General features: G+C 35.7%; 2 protein-coding genes across 2 annotated transcripts; both read left to right on the forward strand.

Annotated features, from left to right (window-relative positions):
• The first annotated feature begins 715 nt into the window (after positions 1–715).
• On the forward strand, positions 716–4,894 carry LOC131939304 (uncharacterized). Its single transcript, XM_059297525.1, has 6 exons — positions 716–777; positions 2,009–2,199; positions 2,426–2,840; positions 3,352–3,534; positions 4,127–4,523; positions 4,740–4,894. Exons 1-6 carry the CDS (start codon positions 762–764, stop codon positions 4,822–4,824), a joined length of 1,287 nt encoding a protein of 428 aa, XP_059153508.1. The 5' UTR covers positions 716–761; the 3' UTR covers positions 4,825–4,894.
• Positions 4,895–6,327: 1,433 nt separating this feature from the next.
• LOC131939305 (methylosome protein WDR77) lies at positions 6,328–19,819 on the forward strand. Its single transcript, XM_059297527.1, has 10 exons — positions 6,328–6,423; positions 6,554–6,716; positions 16,784–16,969; positions 17,156–17,297; positions 17,395–17,444; positions 17,930–18,000; positions 18,166–18,220; positions 18,484–18,667; positions 18,861–18,938; positions 19,212–19,819. Exons 2-10 carry the CDS (start codon positions 6,653–6,655, stop codon positions 19,492–19,494), a joined length of 1,113 nt encoding a protein of 370 aa, XP_059153510.1. The 5' UTR covers positions 6,328–6,423; positions 6,554–6,652; the 3' UTR covers positions 19,495–19,819.
• Positions 19,820–19,871: the final 52 nt, after the last annotated feature.

Raw genomic sequence — 19,871 nt, forward strand, 5'->3', positions numbered from 1 at the left:
TGCTCAAACACTTGACTTAATGCTGCTCAAACACTTGACTTAATGACTTAATGCTGCTCCAACACTTGACTTAATGACTTAATGCTGCTCAAACACTTGACTTAATGACTTAATGCTGCTCCAACACTTGACTTAATGCTGCTCCAACACTTGACTTAATGCTGCTCAAACACTTGACTTAATGCTGCTCCAACACTTGACTTAATGACTTAATGCTGCTCCAACACTTGACTTAATGACTTAATGCTGCTCCAACACTTGACTTAATGCTGCTCCAACACTTGACTTAATGCTGCTCCAACACTTGACTTACTGACTTAATAATGCTCCAACACTTGACTTAATGCTGCTCCAACACTTGACTTAATGCTGCCTTAACACTTGACTTAACGCTTCTCCCACAATACAATTTGAATTTCGTGTCTAGTATGAGTACGGAGGTGTGCACACAATTTAACCCATTAATGGTTGATTTCATTGAATTTGAAATGATGTATGCCCTGCATTGTTGGGTTTGTGTGTGATGTCTTAGGGGATCGTCCATAAATGATAGGGATAATTCATAAATGATTTTAACAGATTTTACTCAGCTGCCCAAACCACCTGTTATAGTCTTAGGCCTACATTCACGACATTATGACACATTTTCTAACTGCCCGCTTGACAGTACTATTATGGTGTATAACTATAGATGTATGTGTTTTTCGCATTTTTAGCATTTTAAGGTCATGGCTACGGTCAAGGTAACATAGAGCGTCAAAATGGCGGACGAATCAGGTTCGACATTTCCACTTTTACATGTTTTTTTTTTAAATATATTAAGATGATTTTATTAGTTTAAATATAAAATATTGTTTACTTAATTGTATTTAGGCCTAAGTAATCAGATTTCAGATTTATTTTAAGTTTATTAGATCTAGATCTAGTACTGTTAATATTCTTTGGCAGTTTTTGCTTGTAGAATGTGTAGATTAGATTATAATTGATTATATTATTATATTATTTATTAGCCTGTAGAGTGTAGACTGTAGGTAGACTATGACGAAAACTACCGACACTACTGACTACTGGTAACTCTGCAACTGGTAATTCACACTCAAAGTCTTATCACCACTCAAGTACTCTAGTTACTAGAATCTAGTTGTAGATATATTTAATATTAAGTAAAGTTCTATTATAACTTAGATCTATATACTATACTAAGACTTAGTAACTAAGATGGCATTTGGTGAGAATATTATTACTCTACTTTACTCTAATTAATAAACTACTTAGATCTACTTACTAACTTAGCAGTCTCATTAGCAGTCAGTCTAGCTTCTCACTTTTAACCACAGACCACAGGGTTACATTATAGGCTACTAACCCAATTTAACATAGACAAAACAATTTCATTATAGCTCTTCTGTGAGGCTATACATCTAGATCTTGGCCTATAATTATACTTAAATATGGCTAATAGGCCTATGCTCTATAGCAGGGGTCTCCAAACTACGGCCCGCGGGCCGGATGCGGCCCGCGAGGTCCTCTCATCCGGCCCGCGGAGATCTTTTTTTCCACGGAAAAAACGTTTGTTGGTGATGGCTGAGGAACTTTGCTCAGAAAAATCAAAGACATGCCTGGATGAAACTGGCCCCCGAACTGAAATTTGATAGTTAATGTGGCCCTCGGACTGAAAAGTTTGGAGACCCCTGCTCTATAGTATTACTATTTAGAATTTACTCGTCTAATATAATAGTCTAATGTAATATTACTAATTACATTTACTTTTCTATAAAAATTAGAAATGCTTATTAATATATTCTTCAATAGATCTAGACTATATTTATTGTATTCTATTGTATTTGTATCAATTTATTTTTTTGTTATTGCTCTTAGTTTCGGTACAAGATTTCTATAGTTAACACCAGCAGTATAATCTAAGGTGCCTCACTGTAGCACTAGACATAGGGTACAGAATGTTTGTATAAATGAATGACTATTTACACATTAAACATTTTGTTAACAGATGTTCCACCTTTAGAGGACATGACAGATACTCTGAGAAAAGCAGAAGCAATAAGAACTGGCCTCACAGGTGAAGTCCTCAAAAACAAACCAGCAGCTCCAAAAGACAGAGCTAAAGTGAGAAAAAACATTACTGCCCGTGTTATTCAGCCAGAAAATTTAGGAGATGGGAATGTATCAAATGCTCAAAAGGTAAAAAAGTTTTGTTTTTTATGGAATATTAAGAAAACACTGCAGTAAAATTTATTGTGACTGTTTCATGTTAAACTTTTTTGTAATGCAGATCCTAAAAAGAAGGTTAAACAATTATTCTTAGCTTTTCAATTTAGGTATCCAACTAGTGTCCTGATTATGAAATTTTAGATCTTTCTAGCTAAAGTTTAAAGTAAATATTCATTTCATTATGATGTTCAAAAAGGTAACTTCTAGCAGAATAGAAGAGATCGAATCAGCTCAATCTTCAGCAGGAGACAACTCAGTTGTACATAAACCTTCAACAGAAAACAGCACAGGAGTGAAGAAACCTTCAACAGAAGACAGTACAGCAGTAATTAAACCTTCAGCAGGAGACAGCAACACAGCAGTAAACAAACCTTCATCAGGGTTATTTGGTGGGATGAAGAAAGGTTTCTTGTTTGGTGGCCCCTCAAAAGTCAGTAAACCATCAACAATTGCAAGCAAGACGGGTGATTCTTCTGCTCCCAAAACTAAGGCTAGCCCAGTTGAACAGGATGATACAATTCCTTTTGTGAGACCCACAGGTAGCTCAAGTCTCACCCTAGAGGAGGTACAGCAAGCCATGTCTGAAACAAAAGGTCTCTTAGACAACCAAGGTCAGTTGTTTTTTATTGCAGTTTAATTTTAGATCTGTTCATTCTTTTAACTTACCTGGTAGATTTGTTTCATTTTGAAGCAAGTATTAAAACATTTCTGAAGTTTAATTATTGTCAGGTCAATCAAACCATAATTGCACCCCTTAATTTTTCATATTTGTTATCCCTCCATTATGATGTCCATTTGCTCATCCAGCTACTTAATTCTCAGTATATGTTAAGTTTTATTTCTTTGAAAAATTTTGAACTTTTTGTTTTAAAAAAATGCTATGCTATAGGTATTAAATACTTGGCAATTAGTCAATTTAAAAATGTGTAAACAATAGCTTACTATCTAAAACTGTCAAATAGTTAAACAGAAATTCCCTATATTAGATAACCCAAGTAAAATGGCAATGTGCAGGCCTAATACAAATGGGTCATGGTAATGTTCAAGTAAATTATTTATTGTTGAACAGGTGAGGTACTAAGATCTCTCAGCCTCTTTCATTCTCCATGATTTCAATTTCAGATTGGATCACTGATGATTTGCTAAGTAAAGTGGAGAAAAATGAATTTCTTCTCAAGAGATTTGCTGATCCAACTTTTATGAATGCGTTACATGAATTTCAAACTAATCCTGTAGCAGCGATGGAAAAATATAAGAGCAACAAAGAAGTTGAGAAATTTTTAATGGAGTTTTGTGGTCTTTTGGGTAAAAATTTTTCACTATATACTTATATTCACCGCTTTTTATTTTAACGAAAAGACTTCCTTGGAATATTTGGTACAAATTACGAAATAAATTACAATCTTTACAAGAAAAACTCCATATTAAAATTTGTGTTAGAATAAAACATGTATAATACTCTGCTGGGTTGTAACAGAACAATGGCTGTAGAGCTTGGTTTCTGTACCATGTTCACTCTTACTGTAATTTACTCAATATCCCTTTCCTACCACAGGTAAATTAAATATTCCTAATTTGGTTTAAGAAAATAGATAACTATATTAATGCTGACAAGTGACACTTCGGTAAATAACTCTTAACAACCTGTATAATCTTCCTGTAATATTATTCCCTGATCAAGTGAAGTTGTGAAATATTTTGTATTCATTAGCGATTACATTTGTTTATGCAAATTTGTACCAAACAAACTGCGTATAACTATGTAACATTTTAATAAAAATCATTTCTGAGCTATAATCATTACAACTGTTTCCTTAAGAGCTGTAAATTTGCCTTATTTAAATGACGTCAGTTTAAGTGATGTCTAAAAATAAACCACTGAAACATTGTTTTCCAGGTGATCACTTCACCAACATGACGAGCTCACCCAGTCCACAGTCCAATCAAATCCCACAACCAAAGCCACAGCAGCCTCAGAACAACAGCAAACCTAAAATAATTGAAATTACAGAAGCTAACCAAACAAAAGTTCCAACGCCAAAAAAACCTGTGGAGACTAAAGAACAGACCACCTCCCTTCCAGCTTTAAACCTGCCCAACAAAGGTGTGAAAGACAGCCATATCAATGTGGAGACACAACCTGCCTACCAGGCTGAAATAACCCAGGTTCCACCCATTGATGATGCAGAAGTCAAAGAACTTTTAAAAGACCCAAAAACAATGGAGATTTTATTGGATCCAAAAGTCATGCAATTAATTCAGCTTCTAAAGCAAGATCCAGAGAAGGCACGGAGGTAAGTGTGTTATCATTCTACATTAACTTTATAATTGGTAATTTTGTTGTCACTCTGCATTTGCAATAACTTCATAATTGATTTGTTTTGATGTATAACTAGCGGGGGGGGGGGTATATTTTTACTAGTATATATATATATTTTTTAAATTTTAGTAACCATATAACCATAGCTGTTTAACAATATAAACATACATAAAATTTGCTTTCTTTTCAGCATGGTTGAAAAAGCTGATGGAGATTTACGAGACAAAATCAGTTTTCTTGTTGGAAAAAGATTGCTACAGTTTCAAATATATTAGCCATTATTTAATGCTTGTGAGATTGTGTGATGTATGACTGTAGCTACTGGATACATTTGGTAATGACTGCAAGATACTTGTTCAATGGTGTGTTCAACTTTTAAGCCTTTAGAATGTGCAAATTTTAACAGTTTATCTGTTATTGTGATATCAGTAAGAATTTTTACCCTTTTTCTAATGGTACTATAAGATAATAATTCCTACCCAAACAATTTAAACAATTTTCAATTATGTGCTTATGACTTTTTAATAAATACACAATCAAATTACAAACTATGGATTTAATTAAAAAATTATATTAAAATGGTAATTTTTATTAAATAGTTTATTTACTGTGTTATTTTTAATAATCGTTTGCAAATAGCCAACATCATCGGTTAATATTTGTTTACTGTATTATGAAAAATATTGTAGCCTTAACTCGAAGGTGCTGCAATAAAAATGTATGTTTGTAAATCTGAAAACATCTTTTGACTGTTTTTTAATCTCCTGAATGATCCACAATTTATCCAGATTTTTTATGAGCACAAATGAAATGCTATTAAAATTTAATAATACAATTGTATGCACTGCCTGTTTTTCATCCAAAATGATTTTTTTTACAAGTTTTACTTCCCTCACACACACAAAAAGCCAGACGCAAATCCCTAAAATGATGTCACACCTGAGCCTACGCCCCTCAGAATTGTGATTTCTTTCTAAAGTTTTGACTGAACTCTGTCAGTGTAGAGTATATTAATTAATTTCTTTACAATTAACAGGAAGAGCTGTCTAAAAACCCAAAATAATATCTAAAATTCAGTTTGTAACATTATTTAAATGCAAAAGTGTGTGACTTCACACTATCTGACACCCTCTCCCTCTGACAGTCATAAAACTACGAACCCTCTCTTTCTTGCTAGGAACAATACAAGACACAGAAAAAAGAGCCAGACAAAAATCACAACATCAGGAAATGGACGGGTTTAACACTAGGAGAGGCACTGATCCAAGGTGTAAGATGGATATAATGGAGTGGATAAAGAGTAAAAGACAATTGAACACTAATGGCTTCACAGGTTCACCTAGAGTACAGGACAAGAAGTTTTTAGGAATGTCTGGGCTGAAAATAATGTTGGAAATATTTGTATTTTGAATTACTAGTTGGATGTGATTTTGCTTATGGTCACATGAGAAGAAATTGGCTTAGCATTAGACTACAAGAAGACTTGATGAACATTTTTGATTTAAAATTGAGAATCAATGAATGCAATCATTTTTATTAATAAAAGTTTGAGTTTGTGCGTATGTACAACAGCAAATAATTTTCTTCCTAAGAATTATATGAGGAAGGAAACTGTAAATAAACTCGTAGGGATTTTACAATACCTGCCTAGACTAGGCGACATGACTAGGCCGATATAAAAATATTATTTGATATTATTAATTAGTAATTAGATACAAAAATTCACAATCAAGGTAATCAACTCTTGTCGACTTATTTACCGGAAATGGATTATCTCCCTTTGATGAAGTTTAACTTCTGCTGTTGTGCTAACTTGGAAGTCGACGTTTTTTATTTAAAGAAAAACATCGCAGAAATAGATATATTTATCCTAGGTAAAATTTTATATTTAAAACTGCTTTTTAATTATTGTACTATAAATCTATATAAAAACAAAGACATTTTTACTAAAATCAAAGCACAGCCAAGCTTATTTCTTTTTAATTTATTGTTATATTTCACTAGCACATGGTTTTTGACTGAAGAGTGGGCCCCGCCATCATCTGCAGCAAAGCAAACGAATAGCAGCCCGCGTATCGCTGAACTATCCTAGCAACTTCCAGCATGGATCATTTTCAAACACCAAATGCCATGGATAGGCAGTTAGATGTCTTACACTGTCATGCTGGTGGGTAGACTTTGGATCAAACTGATGTTATAATAAAATAATTTGTTTCATGTTATCAGTTACATGGAGCCTAGGACTGTCCTTTTTTAAAATGTTTTTCTTTTAGTTTTAGGCCAGTTTTGGTTATTCTAACTAAACTTTACTCAACAATCATTTATTTTATTATTATAGATCTAATTCTAGATCTATAATAGATATAACAGGCCTAGATCTAGAGAGTTAATTTAATATTTATTTAGCTTCTAGTTAGCCGCCCTAGATTTATAATTTTATTAATTTTAATTGACGGGGTCAGGGTCTTTTTATTTTATTACTTTTGACTTTTGAAAATTCCAAAATTTTAGCACTAATTTCTCGAATCCTAGATCTAGATTCTATGCGTCAATCAAATAGATCTAGATCTAAATTCTAGCTAGACCTAGATCTATCAATCAGCACTAAAGTGAAAATTAAGAATAAATATAGGCCTTTTTTTTATAGGCCCTAAGCCTAGGCCTAAAATATTCCTGGAACACTCACATTAGTCTACTACCTTGAGGACTATCTTCACCTTTCTAGTAAAATAAGTTAACTTTAGATTACTCTGAAGGCCTAAACTTTATGTTTAGGCCTAAGCCTTTTCATTCTGACCGAAATCCACAAATTTATTAGGCCTATCTTATTATCAATATCAAGCTTACACAAACTCAAAGTGTCAGATGTTGAATTAATTATAATTAGGTTAGTATTCTAATTAGACTACCAGCCTACCAAATTTATATAAATCGACCTATTCTATTCACAGTAAATATCCTACCAGAATATAGGCTTTTTGAATTTATACCTATACAATAGCCCATTTAATGTATTAGAAAATAGGGATAGAGGCCAAACTAAGTATAACCAATGTTGGGGTATGGCATGATCACATGGTAGAGCTTAGACTGCTGATCAAGATATTTAGGTTTAGATTCCGGGATTGAGTTTATTTTGATTAGCCTAGCTAAATTCGTGTGATTGAAAGTTAACTGTTAAAATTATAGGTAGCCTACAGAAGTCCTGAGTACCAGAGAATATTTAGTCCTATGCCTATTGTTTTTTAACTGTACCTTGCAGGAAATTCCTTTGCTATAGCCTAAATTATCATTGTATTTTTACTGTATTTTGCTTATTAATATTTTGGTTCAAGCTATCAAAAATATGAACATGGATAGTCTTACTTTTGTATTTGTACTATTAGTTTGGTGAATAGTTAATTTATTAAGTCCTAGTTATTAATGTCATTTAATGCTGGTTTAAACTAATACACTAATAAATTGGGCAAATTAAATTTCCCTAACTAATAATACAAAAGTGTCAACAAATAAATAAGTCTATTCATGTTCCAGCTTTCTGTAGCTTCTCTCTTTGCCTGCCCTTCTTTTTATAAAAATAAAATGCTGTATTACTAGTGTTAGAGCAATATTAAATTTTAGCGCCATTTTGGGTTATGGTTACTGTACTGTTTTATAGTTAGTGTTGACAACACTTTGAGACTGTTGTCTGTTGGTAATAGTAGTGTAAAAACTGGTCCACGCAAGTACCAGCTGATGCAGTACCGATGGGGTATCTTTTTTTTTTTAAGTTTCTTGACATCCTTAAGCATATCATATTAGGAGTATTTGCAGTAGTAGGGCCTGCAGTGAAGGATAGTTAAGTATGCTTAGAGTAGTGCTGATCTCAGTAAACCTTCATATGCATAGATCAGAGAAGCTGGTGAATTCTACTTCAGCTGCACCACATTGAATGGAAAGTGCACATTCATTCAAAGGCAAAATACATTTTAACACCCCCCCCCCCCTACATAAAAGTAAATATTAATACCTTAAAAGGTATCAATTTCATTTCTATGTTGAGATTTTGTTTGATGTAGATTAAAAATACCCAAATGCTTAATTCCCTTTGTTAAGTAGATAAGATACATGTAGAGGAATTAAGGGTCTCTGAAGTATTTACATGCTCGTTATTTCTGACAGTTTATAAATATATACATTGGCATCAATAATGATGTCATGTAATTTAAATCACCATTTTTTAAAAATTCTTATAAATGACACTACATACATTTTAAATAGTCTATTTTAATAATTGTATGTATTCAATATTAAATACATTTTATTTAAACATTGCTCCCACTGTCTGGGCTACATACAGCATTGTTTTTTAAATAATTGTTTTACTGGTATAGGAATGTTCAAGTCATAGGTTGATTATTTTATCTGTGTTTAAAATAAGCAAAGTTTCACTCTCAAACCTGACTGTCTATGGGGCAAGTGAAGTAGAGTTCACTTGTTTCTGTGACCTCGGCATATGAAGAGATAGTGAGTTAGGTACCCATCAGAGTTGGATGGACTCAGGGACGGTCTACTGACTTGAACCCGGATTCGAACTCAAGACTTACAGGTTAGCAGTCCAGCTCTCTACCACTAGACCACTCCGTCCCATTGTCACTGACTGACTAGTCTGATACCAACAAAACCATACATGTTTTACTGTGTGCATTAGGTACATTATTCTCATCCAGCTGAGTGGTGTACCAAATCTTGACTGGATTTGCCTACCTAGCTGACCCTGGCAATGGCATGATATATTGTGACAGCCTTTATTTTGCCTTGACTGTTCTTTCTGTCTACATAAGTATTTGATAGGCTGTGTCAGTTAACTGTGTTTGTTGTGAGATGAGTGGGCCTGTGTGCACATTTCAACAGTGTAGGTGCTGGCTTTACTAGAACTTAATGTCTCCTATATCACCTTCCTCAAGCTTTTATGTCAACAAAAGACATTTACTTCATAAGAACGAAGCTATGCCTGCTTCATTTTTTTTTCTCTAAGCCTGCTGGCGGTGCGTGGAATGAGGACAGTGCAACGAACTGTGTCTTATAATAACTGTTATTGCTATAACGCTTTGATTCATTCAAAGCTTTCTTTTTACAGTCTAGCTTTGACTGTCAAATCTAGGGGTGTGGTGGTAATGTCAGTTGATGGTTGCTTACTGTCTTAAAGCTAACTAGAATAGTGGGTGCTGGCTTTTCAAAGAGTTTCGACACTTTTTTAAATTAGGGTTGGGTATCGTGGTCTATGCTTATTTCTAAAGTGCATTTTTGTAATAAAAACTTCCATGACAATTGCTGTCTGGTACGTACGTACCCACTTCTTCTCTTCTCCCCCCCCCCTCTCCCCTTTAAAAAAAACCTCTAACTTGCCCATATTGGTCAAATGAGCACATTAAACCAGCCATCGACACAAAGGTATGGGACACAAAGGTATGGATGTAGCGACCTGGGCAGTAAAAGCGATGTTTGACCAATAGCCATAGCGTATGTGCTGGTTGTTGTAGCGTGTCAATGTCAACAAGCTGCCGGTGTTTGTACACAGTGGCACGCTCCTGTCAGATAGGGAAATATTTGGGGACGTCGTCTCTTGCTGTCACATTTTTCACCCTCTGTATAAAGCTCGTGTTTTTATTTACTGTCACAAGCACGACATCAACTTGACGAGAATTGCAAACTGTTACGGTGAAATGAGCCATACTGATGTATGTATTGACCGTTCCGGACATGATTAAAACAGGTTCACGCTTGACTCACTAGGCCCCAGAGCCATATGTTGAAACAGAAAGTAATTGTAGGTTAATTACCCCTGACAGTGATGGAAGGTCGGAGGCTGAATCACGCTATTCATACAGGTCATGCCTCTTTTTAAAAATGTACTGTGATATCGCATTGTTAGATATTTGATCAGTTCTCTCCGTGTTGTTTATTACACTATGTCGTCTTTTCTCTTATTTCTATTTTTAATGATGTGGCCTATTTTGCCCGACAACCTAAATGCAGAGTTTCATGTGAACTATTCTTCATGTTTGAATATCGGTGGGAGGCTGTATATGATGATTCCCAGCACTGGTTCAAACAAAGGTCCCTCATGGGTCAGTCAGTCCCTGACACACTCTGTGGTCAAACAAATGTGCGACCACATCACTGTCCGCGCTATCGTGCTCAACTACTGATGAATGCCCTCTAAATACTGAAAGTAGCGGTAATTCAAATACAAAATACGTGTGTGTACATGTAGGCGTGTGCACTAGTATATGGATGACTGCCTCGTGTTTTCTTTCGATGCACACTTTGTTGACAAGAATAGTCGGCATTCCTTTCTCCGCTGTTTATATTACGTTGGCCAGCAATGTTGTCATACCTTTAGATGCTGTCATAATGTCATTGTATGGGTGATCCATCGATATTTTGCTAATTTGAGATCCTTGGATTTTTACTGATGTTGTGTTGCAAAAATCATGTATTTTACTTAATTCTAACGTGTGCTTAAATGTATATTTAAAGGAACTAGACCATAACACGTGTAACTAAAATATTTTCTTGTCATGTAGCTAGGTCACTTTATGGGGTCTCTAAATTTCTCAGTTGTCGTCAGTGTATGGTTTTACACTGCGAACTTGCTTCCATCGGAGTTTTCTTACATTAGTCACGTCTTTGATGTGCTGACGGAATATTCAGTTACGGTAGACAAACCCTGAGGTAATAACACATGGAAACTAATTTGGTGTATATAGCTACCAGTGTATGGGTTAAAACCATAACAGATTCATCTATGCCCTGTAGTTGACGTTTAATACACTAGGCTCATGGGCCGATGTTTATGTAGCGTACCCTGTACAGGTTAGCACTGGCGCGCCTATAGTTTCCACCTTGATTTAGTACACATTGAAGGTTCCACCAAAAGTAACGCTCTGATCACACAACACCATACTAGTGTAAGTCAGCCTATACTTACAGCAAACCTCTGATTTTATAGACTAGTGGGGTGGGATAAGTATCCATATTTCGTTTTTAGTTTATAACTATTGCATTTATCTGCCGTCTCTTGTTTAGTCGTATTAGACAAGTAAACAAAAGGCGTTGACTGTAAAGTTGAAGCCACTCATCCTCCGCCAGCCGTCAGTGAAAATACTGGTGTATACAAGGGTCCTGAACTATATTAACATCAAGTAGACTTTATATTAAGCTACTGTAAATGAAGTGTGACATTAGGTTAGCCTGGTCTAAAAATAAACCGCTTTGCCCTTTCCCCCTCTACTTCACACCCATAATACAGCATTTAGTAATGTCTGGCTGGTAGTGACATTAAAAACCTCTTGAATACTGCTGTATGCTAGAGTTTGTGGTGAATAGCTTATCTTTCACACATATATTGTCTTACAACATGTGTAACACAGTGTCTCCTCTTTATTTATTGGCCCAAGGCTTGCACATTTCAGATACAGCTTACACTGACACCTTTGTTTTCAACCATTCACCTCAAGAGCTTTTAACTGTGACAATATGCCGAGGTTTCCCAATGTAATAAACTTCATCTACCATGCTGCTAATTTATTTCTCGCGTTTTCCATATTGAATGTGGGGGAGAGAGGAGGGCCACAGCACGGCTTATTGCATTAACTGTGCCGTCTGGATAGATTTGCTGGTGCTTCCTACCGGAAGGCTTTCTTTAATATAGAAATACCTCGTTCTGTTATCACAGGCCGGCTCTGGTTGTCTAGTTGCACCATATATATACGAATAATAACTTTCGTGACCGCTTTCAAAAACTTGTCTGGTTACAGAGGCCATGCTTGGTTGGAGTTGTTAGAACCTCGCCGTAACTGAAGTAACTCTTTTATCTTTGTGCTGAACGGTAGGCTCGAAGCCCCCTGTGATCCGGTACATTTAGCTCTTGTTACGATCAGTGTTTAGGTGACCTGTCTTCTAAATCTAGTCTATTATTTGTCAATCTCAGCTTGTAAATGTGTGCTCCGCTTTAAGCTATGCTAATTGTTTCACTTTGTTTAAGATGTATCAAAACCATTTCCGAGAAGTAAAATATTTCCTTCCCAAGTCTTATCTAAACCTTGTTAGTGGTCTGCTAACCTCTTCATCTTCTTCGTTTTATTGCTTTCCCGACATCTTCCTACCCTCCACCACCCCTACCCACCCCCCCCCCCTCGTCTCCCAGACGTGGCGAGGAATAATTTTCTTCTTGGCTGGGCTTATTTCAAGACATTAAAAAATCTCTCCCTTATGGTACTTGTATTTTAGCCTCTGTCCCTCAGTTCATGTGTCCGCCGTACAGTCTTCCCATTTGCCTGTTTTTCTGTTATCAAATATCACTTGGATCGTCTCTCCATCTTCCCTTCTTTATTTAACTTGTATTCCTTGTCTATAAACAAAAGACGTAGACAGTCATGACAAATTGTTTAAAGCTCTGGTCTCATGTCGCTTAGATAAAGCTGAAATTAGTTTTCCATGGGAAATCTATGATCCTTGATCACTTGTTTTTAAAGGGAGTTTTTTTTTTAAGTTAATTAAACTTGAATGGGGTGATTGTTCCCCGCTATTTCATGTGGTGTTTGATGTTCAGACGCGGATTCGCATAATAGTAATCCACGGGTTAGTGTATCGTTGTCTAATCATAGGCTCGTAGGTTGCTAGTCACAGAATCTTTTTTTTTTTTGGCGGTCGTTCGTGTGTCTCCCGTTTTGTTCGTGTATCTCCCCTCCGGTTTGGGTGTGTTTTTTAATGTGAGTTGTGCTGGCTGGTATTTTGTTACACTTATTAATTTCTCTCCTTGCGAGAGCAGTCCGTCCTGTGTCACCGATGTGGGCATCGAAAGGTTAGTCGCCCCTGTGTCACAAAGAATTCAGATTTTAACATGGACTTTTTTAAAAATTCTCATCGCGTAGCCTGTTAGCACTCTGCTTTAATGTCTGCTTCCCCTCCCCCATAATTCAGCCTGCATCCACTGTTCACAACGTTAAATAGATTCGTATAGGTCAGCGGCTCTCTGTAACTTGTTGGGCTGCTTCAATCTGTCGTTTCTGAACATGTATAAACCGGCCTTACTCCACTCAATCTCAATTTATTGGCCTTTTTTGTTAACATAATATTTTAATTTTCGACAATAAAACGGATGTAGTTATATTTCGACAATAAAACGGATGTAGTTATACTTCGGCTCCCCTATTATCCGACCTGATTCGCTCAGCTATACTGGCACCGTATACATCATTTATTATATGAGACCAATTTAATCGAAATACGACACGCGTAGCTAGTGGTTACTTTTTACTTGGATGATTTATGTCTACGTCAGAACATCATTCATTCTGTTATATCGAGTATTGAGTCTTGAGTGAAGAAAGTATTGAAAGTAATCAGTCAAATCGTGCGGTTTGTCGTTGATCGTTCTCAAGCCACTTGTGTCAGGTCTATGTCTATAACGGACTCTAGTGAATGATGCTCTTGTTTTTTAAACTGGTATTAGCGTCGACCATTAATTAGTAAGTTTCATACCATATGGCCAATATGGGTTCACTGTAGGCAATGCTCTGCCATCAAGACGTCCTCACACACACGCGATGCATGTAGGCATAACACCGTTGTCTTGTGTTGTTCACACCTTCAACAATGAATTATATACACATCTACCTGTGTTTACATGTGGCCCACGCGTCACGTCTCTTCCTACCCAGACTAGTATTTCCTACGTGTTTTTAATGTGCCCCGATAAATGTAACATTGGTGGTTAAACACACACTTGAATCTGATAGTGTTTCAAAGTAATAAAAAGAAATACATTTGAGAATATTGGAGCCTAAGCCGTGTTTCAACTGACGCCCTCTATTCATACCCAGGGTAGTCAATATTGATACATTTACCCACGTAACGTGTATAAGGCTAGCAGCTTTTCTTTAATTGAATGTAAATATACAATACGCTAGACTAATGAGTAGTGGAAATGTGTATAGCAAGTATTCTATGGGTTTTGGTCACACGACTTGAACGCGTAGAAGAACACGTGTAGCACTACGTCATAGTCTGCTCATCTTACTTTGATCAGTTTACCTTTGTTTTTTTTCAAGATGTAAACCATCCCCCGTGTATGTCTGGCCCACATACACTTCCCCCGCGCTACCTCGCGATGACGCAACAAAGGGTTTGTTTCCCCACACGTGCTCCTGTAGGCCTTACATGTCTTACTCCATACTTTTCCTGGTCAAATGAACTTGTTAACTTGATGGACAATGGCCAGTCAGAGCAGGAACTCTCAGTTCGTTCAAACAAGAAATTGTTTTTAAAATGTATCGAAGTCTGAAACCTTTGTAGCGTGGTGTGAAAGGTTTATTATTTTAAGCTGGTCATGTTAGTGCCTAGGCATTTTCCCGGTGTATGTACTTTCACCCCCCCTCCCCTGTAGCTCAGGTCGACGCGTGAGCAGACTACTCACTAGATATAAACCGCCACCTCCCCGTTTCTTGGGCTCTCCTGGTCTCACAGCGGGACTTTTCTTTGTCTCCACCTTCAGATATTTTTTTTACTGATTTTAGTAGATACTGGTTTCTTGAGCTGTACCATAGATACTTGTAATAGTGTTGTCTGAATGGTTCCAGACACCTGTCCCCCCTCTCTGCATGTCATAACAAATTTCTAGTTTTATGTTTGTTATAGGTCTATAGATTTTTTTTTCCCTTCACATTTTGTTCAAGTATCATTTTTTGAGTTTCTGCTAGTTGATAACTTGTGCATGTCTGCTTAAGAGGAAAGTAAATAACAATGTGTGTCTCATTGGAAGGTTATACAACAAAATGTCTGCTAGTGTATAGTTGTTTTCACTGGATAACACCATGACTTCAGACCAGGCCTGCTAGATATTCTGTGAAGGTTTATCTTATCTGCTCAGGCATTGATGATAACCATCACCTGTGTAAGCTCCAGCCAACTGACTATTCTCTTCTAGAAATATCTGATGAAATCAGGCATCTGTGTAGAAACTTTGCCAATGTGCAGGTCAAAGGTTACTGGTAGGGCTGGTGGTTATATCTAAAGCATGTACTAGATGCCCTCTATTTGCCACTACCTATACTTGATTCCCTAGTGTAAACTGAGCTTGCTAGGTTAACATTTAAGCTCAGAAGACATTTAATTTATATTAATACATATAAAAAATATGTATGTTTTAAAATTACTTTGTCAGAATGCCAGTATCAGACCTCATCATTGACCCCTCTGACTTGTTTACCTGATTGTTTACTTCATTCACCTACTGCCTCCTTCCAGTTTATGCTCCAGGACTTACTTTCTTAATGTGTTTTTACATGAGGATTTGATCCTATTTTGTTCCATTTAACTATGGTTATGTTTGGTTTTATTTCTTATTCACATATTCATTTTCTTCCATATTTTATTGAAGAAATTATACAGTACATTACATATCTTTTTAAATATTGTACAAAATGAATATTTAAAATCTGTACATTTAATGATTAAGTGACCACAGTGATGACAGTTGTATCATGATTTTCAAATGATTATAAACCACATCCAACGCTTTGTCTGAGTGGCATATTCTGCTTATTGTACAATGTATTTCATGAATAGTTAGGCAGCAGTTGTTCCTCGTGCTCCTTTAGTAATTGGCTTACAAAGTGGCATGTGTTAATTCAGTATGGAACTATTATTACATTCAACATACAAGTAATAGACTTATCTATAAGATTAAGAAAAATATATCTAGAAAAGCTCTAGCCTGTTGGTCTGGCTTCTGTACTTGAAATCATGCCAGGAAGTGCTACCTGTAGTTTTTTATCCCCTGATAATGCTTTGGTGAGATAATTTATTAGTCAGATATTACAATGGTGATATTTTTTTCTCTTCTTAGATAAAGATAGTCTCTTGTTACAATACTGTTTGCTGTGTTGTACACTGTCACAGGTCATGAAGAAACTAGTTTTAGTGATAACTTACTCAAACATTTCATCTTAAAGTCTTACAATTCTGTCACAGGTCGTGAAGAAACTAGTTTTAGCGATAACTTACACAAACATTTCATCTTAGACTTCTTACACTTTAATATCTGTCACTTCCCTGAGGCATGCATTTTCTCAGTAATACCTCATCAGGATTTTAGATAATTAAATAAATTGCTAAAGCTCTGTCAGCAATAGCAAACAACAGGATGATATCTTACATTAGAGTACAAAGTTGTCTGACTATTCTCAGATGGAGGCTTACTACTTGGAGCATCTTGTTTGACTGGAAGGTTCTGGCTAGGCTCACTATGGTTCTATCAGACTCCTGAGGCAGCTCCAGATGTAGACAGGTGTACAGCTGGGGTGCAGCTGGAGGCTGGTATTGGAGATGCTAAGTGGGTGGACAATACACATGTTCTTGTTGGGCTAGACACAGGTCAGTACAGGGTTATTACAGTCAAATGTTTTTAGTCTTTTATATTTAGGAAAAGTATCAATAATTCCAGAACTCTTGCATCTTCCAGTAGTTTTACAGTATGTAATTTCCTTCCAAAGGACATTGACACCAAACATTTGTATTGAGTTTTCTTTACATGAAGATTGACATCAAGTCCAATTTCAGGTGGAATAGCTGTGTGGAGCCTTGAGGACGACTACCACACATTTGTCCTGTCCCATGCAGCTACTGGTCATGATGGTATTGTAACAAGTGTCTCTGTTGTTTGTGATAGAACCAAGGCAGCCTCCAGCGGCCATGACAGATGGTAGGTACATTTAGCTGGTTTTAATTGTGTTCACAATACTCTTGACATCGACAGAAAAATGTTTTTGTCAAGTAAAACTTGTTTTATCTATCCACAGTATTAAATTATGGGATTTATCAAACACAACACTTTTGCATTCATATCAAGGTAAGATTGCTGTTTTTATGTAGGCTTTTGCTACTAAGACACAAAATTTTGGGGTAGAGGTTGAGGTTCCTGTCTCTGCCTTCTAAGGTTCTTTAGGTTTCTGCCTGTTTAAAGAAATGAAAAAAAAGGAATTGAGAAAGATCTTACTTAAACATTATTTTACATGACAAAGCATTTGTTGCTGTATTTATTTTCTTCCATTTTGGAAATGCCAAAATGTTAATAATGCTTCACAATATTTTTTTAAAAATGGATCACAATACCTTAGAATGTGTTCTTGTGTATTATTATTTATTATGCATCTACCTGATATGTTTTATTATAAAATAATAATTAATTTTGCCACAGTGATGATCATTTGTATCCTGATTTTATATGATTACATATTACATCCAACGCTTTGTCTGAGTGGCATATTATGTTTAGCCCATGTCAGGAACTTTTTAGGTTGTTATGATCTTATTTGTTTGTTTTATCTTCTGTAGCACACAGTGACCTTGTGTATAATGTAGATTGTCACCCAACAGAATCAGATCTCTTTGTCTCATGTTCTCAGGTAACCTATTATGTTATTTTATAGCCAAGGTATTATTTTGTTTTACTGGTACAGAAGTTAAAATTAAAGTTAAGTTTAAATATTTAATAACTTATTTACCATTTGTGTAATTATTTTTGTTAGTTTTTAGAGCACAAAATAAAAGTAATTATACTTATTTTTCAGGATGATAGGATATTGGTATGGGACAGACGCAAGCAAAAACCAGCTAGCATTCTTAGTAAATATTTTTTTCATTTTTCTGTAGTGTAATTATAAATAATAGATATTGAAATATTTATATATAAAATCCTCTTATCCCTGAGAACAAATTTGATTATTTAAACTTGTTGAAAAACATGATGATGACAACTTTTGACCTGAGAACTGATTACATCAACATCCAACGCTTTGTCTGAAATGTTTTTTATGCAGCAAAAGTTTCATCTAGAATCTTTCTTAACTATCTTCTCATGGTTGTTCACTGTTTGTGTACTGTTGCAGACAAATCCCCTCTAGAGTACACACCAACCTGTGTTAGGTGGCAGCCTGACCATCCGAACAAGATGGCGGTGGGAACAGAAAGTGGTCAGATAGCAATACTGGACACGCGGCTTGGTGTGCACAACTACCTTACCATTACACCACACTCACGGCTTGTATGTAACCTGCAGTTCAATCCTGAAAAGTAAGGGTCTAAATAATCCACTCATTAGTTAGCTATATATTGTCTTGAAATAACATTTGAAGTTTTTGTAAATATTAATGTTACATTGTTAAAGTAAAAGAATTCATTTTCTTTATATTTTAAAAAATTGGAATGGTTTATATTTTAATTTGAGAATGAAGAAGTTATTTCATATGTGATCATTGTTTGCCAGCACCAGTTTAATAGCATCTGTCAGTGAAGACTGTAAAGCTGCTGTTTCTTCCATTGATGAAAATGGCATGAAAGAAGTGTAAGTCATTTTATTTGTGTTTTTAAATAATTGAAAGTTGTAAATTGTTTGTAGTTACTTTTTTTTCCTATTACTACAAACTACTTTTATCATCGATTGTTTATAACAAATAAGATACACCTTTATGTTAGCCAACATGATGACTAGTTTTGCCTGACATTTGTGATTACAGCAAACATCCAACGCTTTGTCTGATACTGGCATCATATTTCATTGCTTTTACAATAACACTTCAAATGTGCCAATATTGAAATTACTTTATTTTTTCCCCAGCTATAGCAACTGTACTCATAAAGATTTTGTGCATGGTCTTACATGGTCAAGCAAATCACAGCTGTATACTTGTGCATGGGACTCTAAAGTTTTGTTACATGATATTAGCTCAAAAGTAGCCTCTGTCATGGGTCAGAGCACAACATCTGCTGTCAAAATGAATGGTGATATAGGGCATAATTCAGGATCTGGGGATGCTGCTGAGGACAAAGAGAAATTAAAGAGTGAACAGTGGAAGTCTTACAGTCAAGTGGTCAAAACAGAAATTAGTGCTGAGGGCTAAAATTGTCAAATTTGGGATTAGTAAGGAAACATCAGCCAATGCCTAACATGTTCATGGTGACTCCTATTACAAAACTGTTACTTAGGTTCTGCTTCAATTCATTACTCTGACTTACTTAGCTACCTGATGGACTTGAGTAATTGTTATGATCTTTGTCACTTGCTGTTCTTGCATCCATTCTTGTATAAGTTCATTTTGCATCTGATATGATGGCATTTATTTACTGTACTTAAAATGTTTCATTCTTTTGTTAGTAAAGTTGCTGGGATAGTTCATTTTGTAATCAATTTGTGTTGCCACCTGATTCTTTTTGTAAGGGGGGGGGGGGGGGGGGGGGGGGGGGGGGAAGGGTATTTGTTCTACTGGATCAGTTAATT

The sequence above is a fragment of the Physella acuta genome, unplaced genomic scaffold (assembly GCF_028476545.2).
Source record: "Physella acuta isolate Inbredline_101_S28 unplaced genomic scaffold, ASM2847654v3 ptg000273l, whole genome shotgun sequence".
Classification (NCBI taxonomy): Eukaryota; Metazoa; Mollusca; class Gastropoda; family Physidae; genus Physella; species Physella acuta.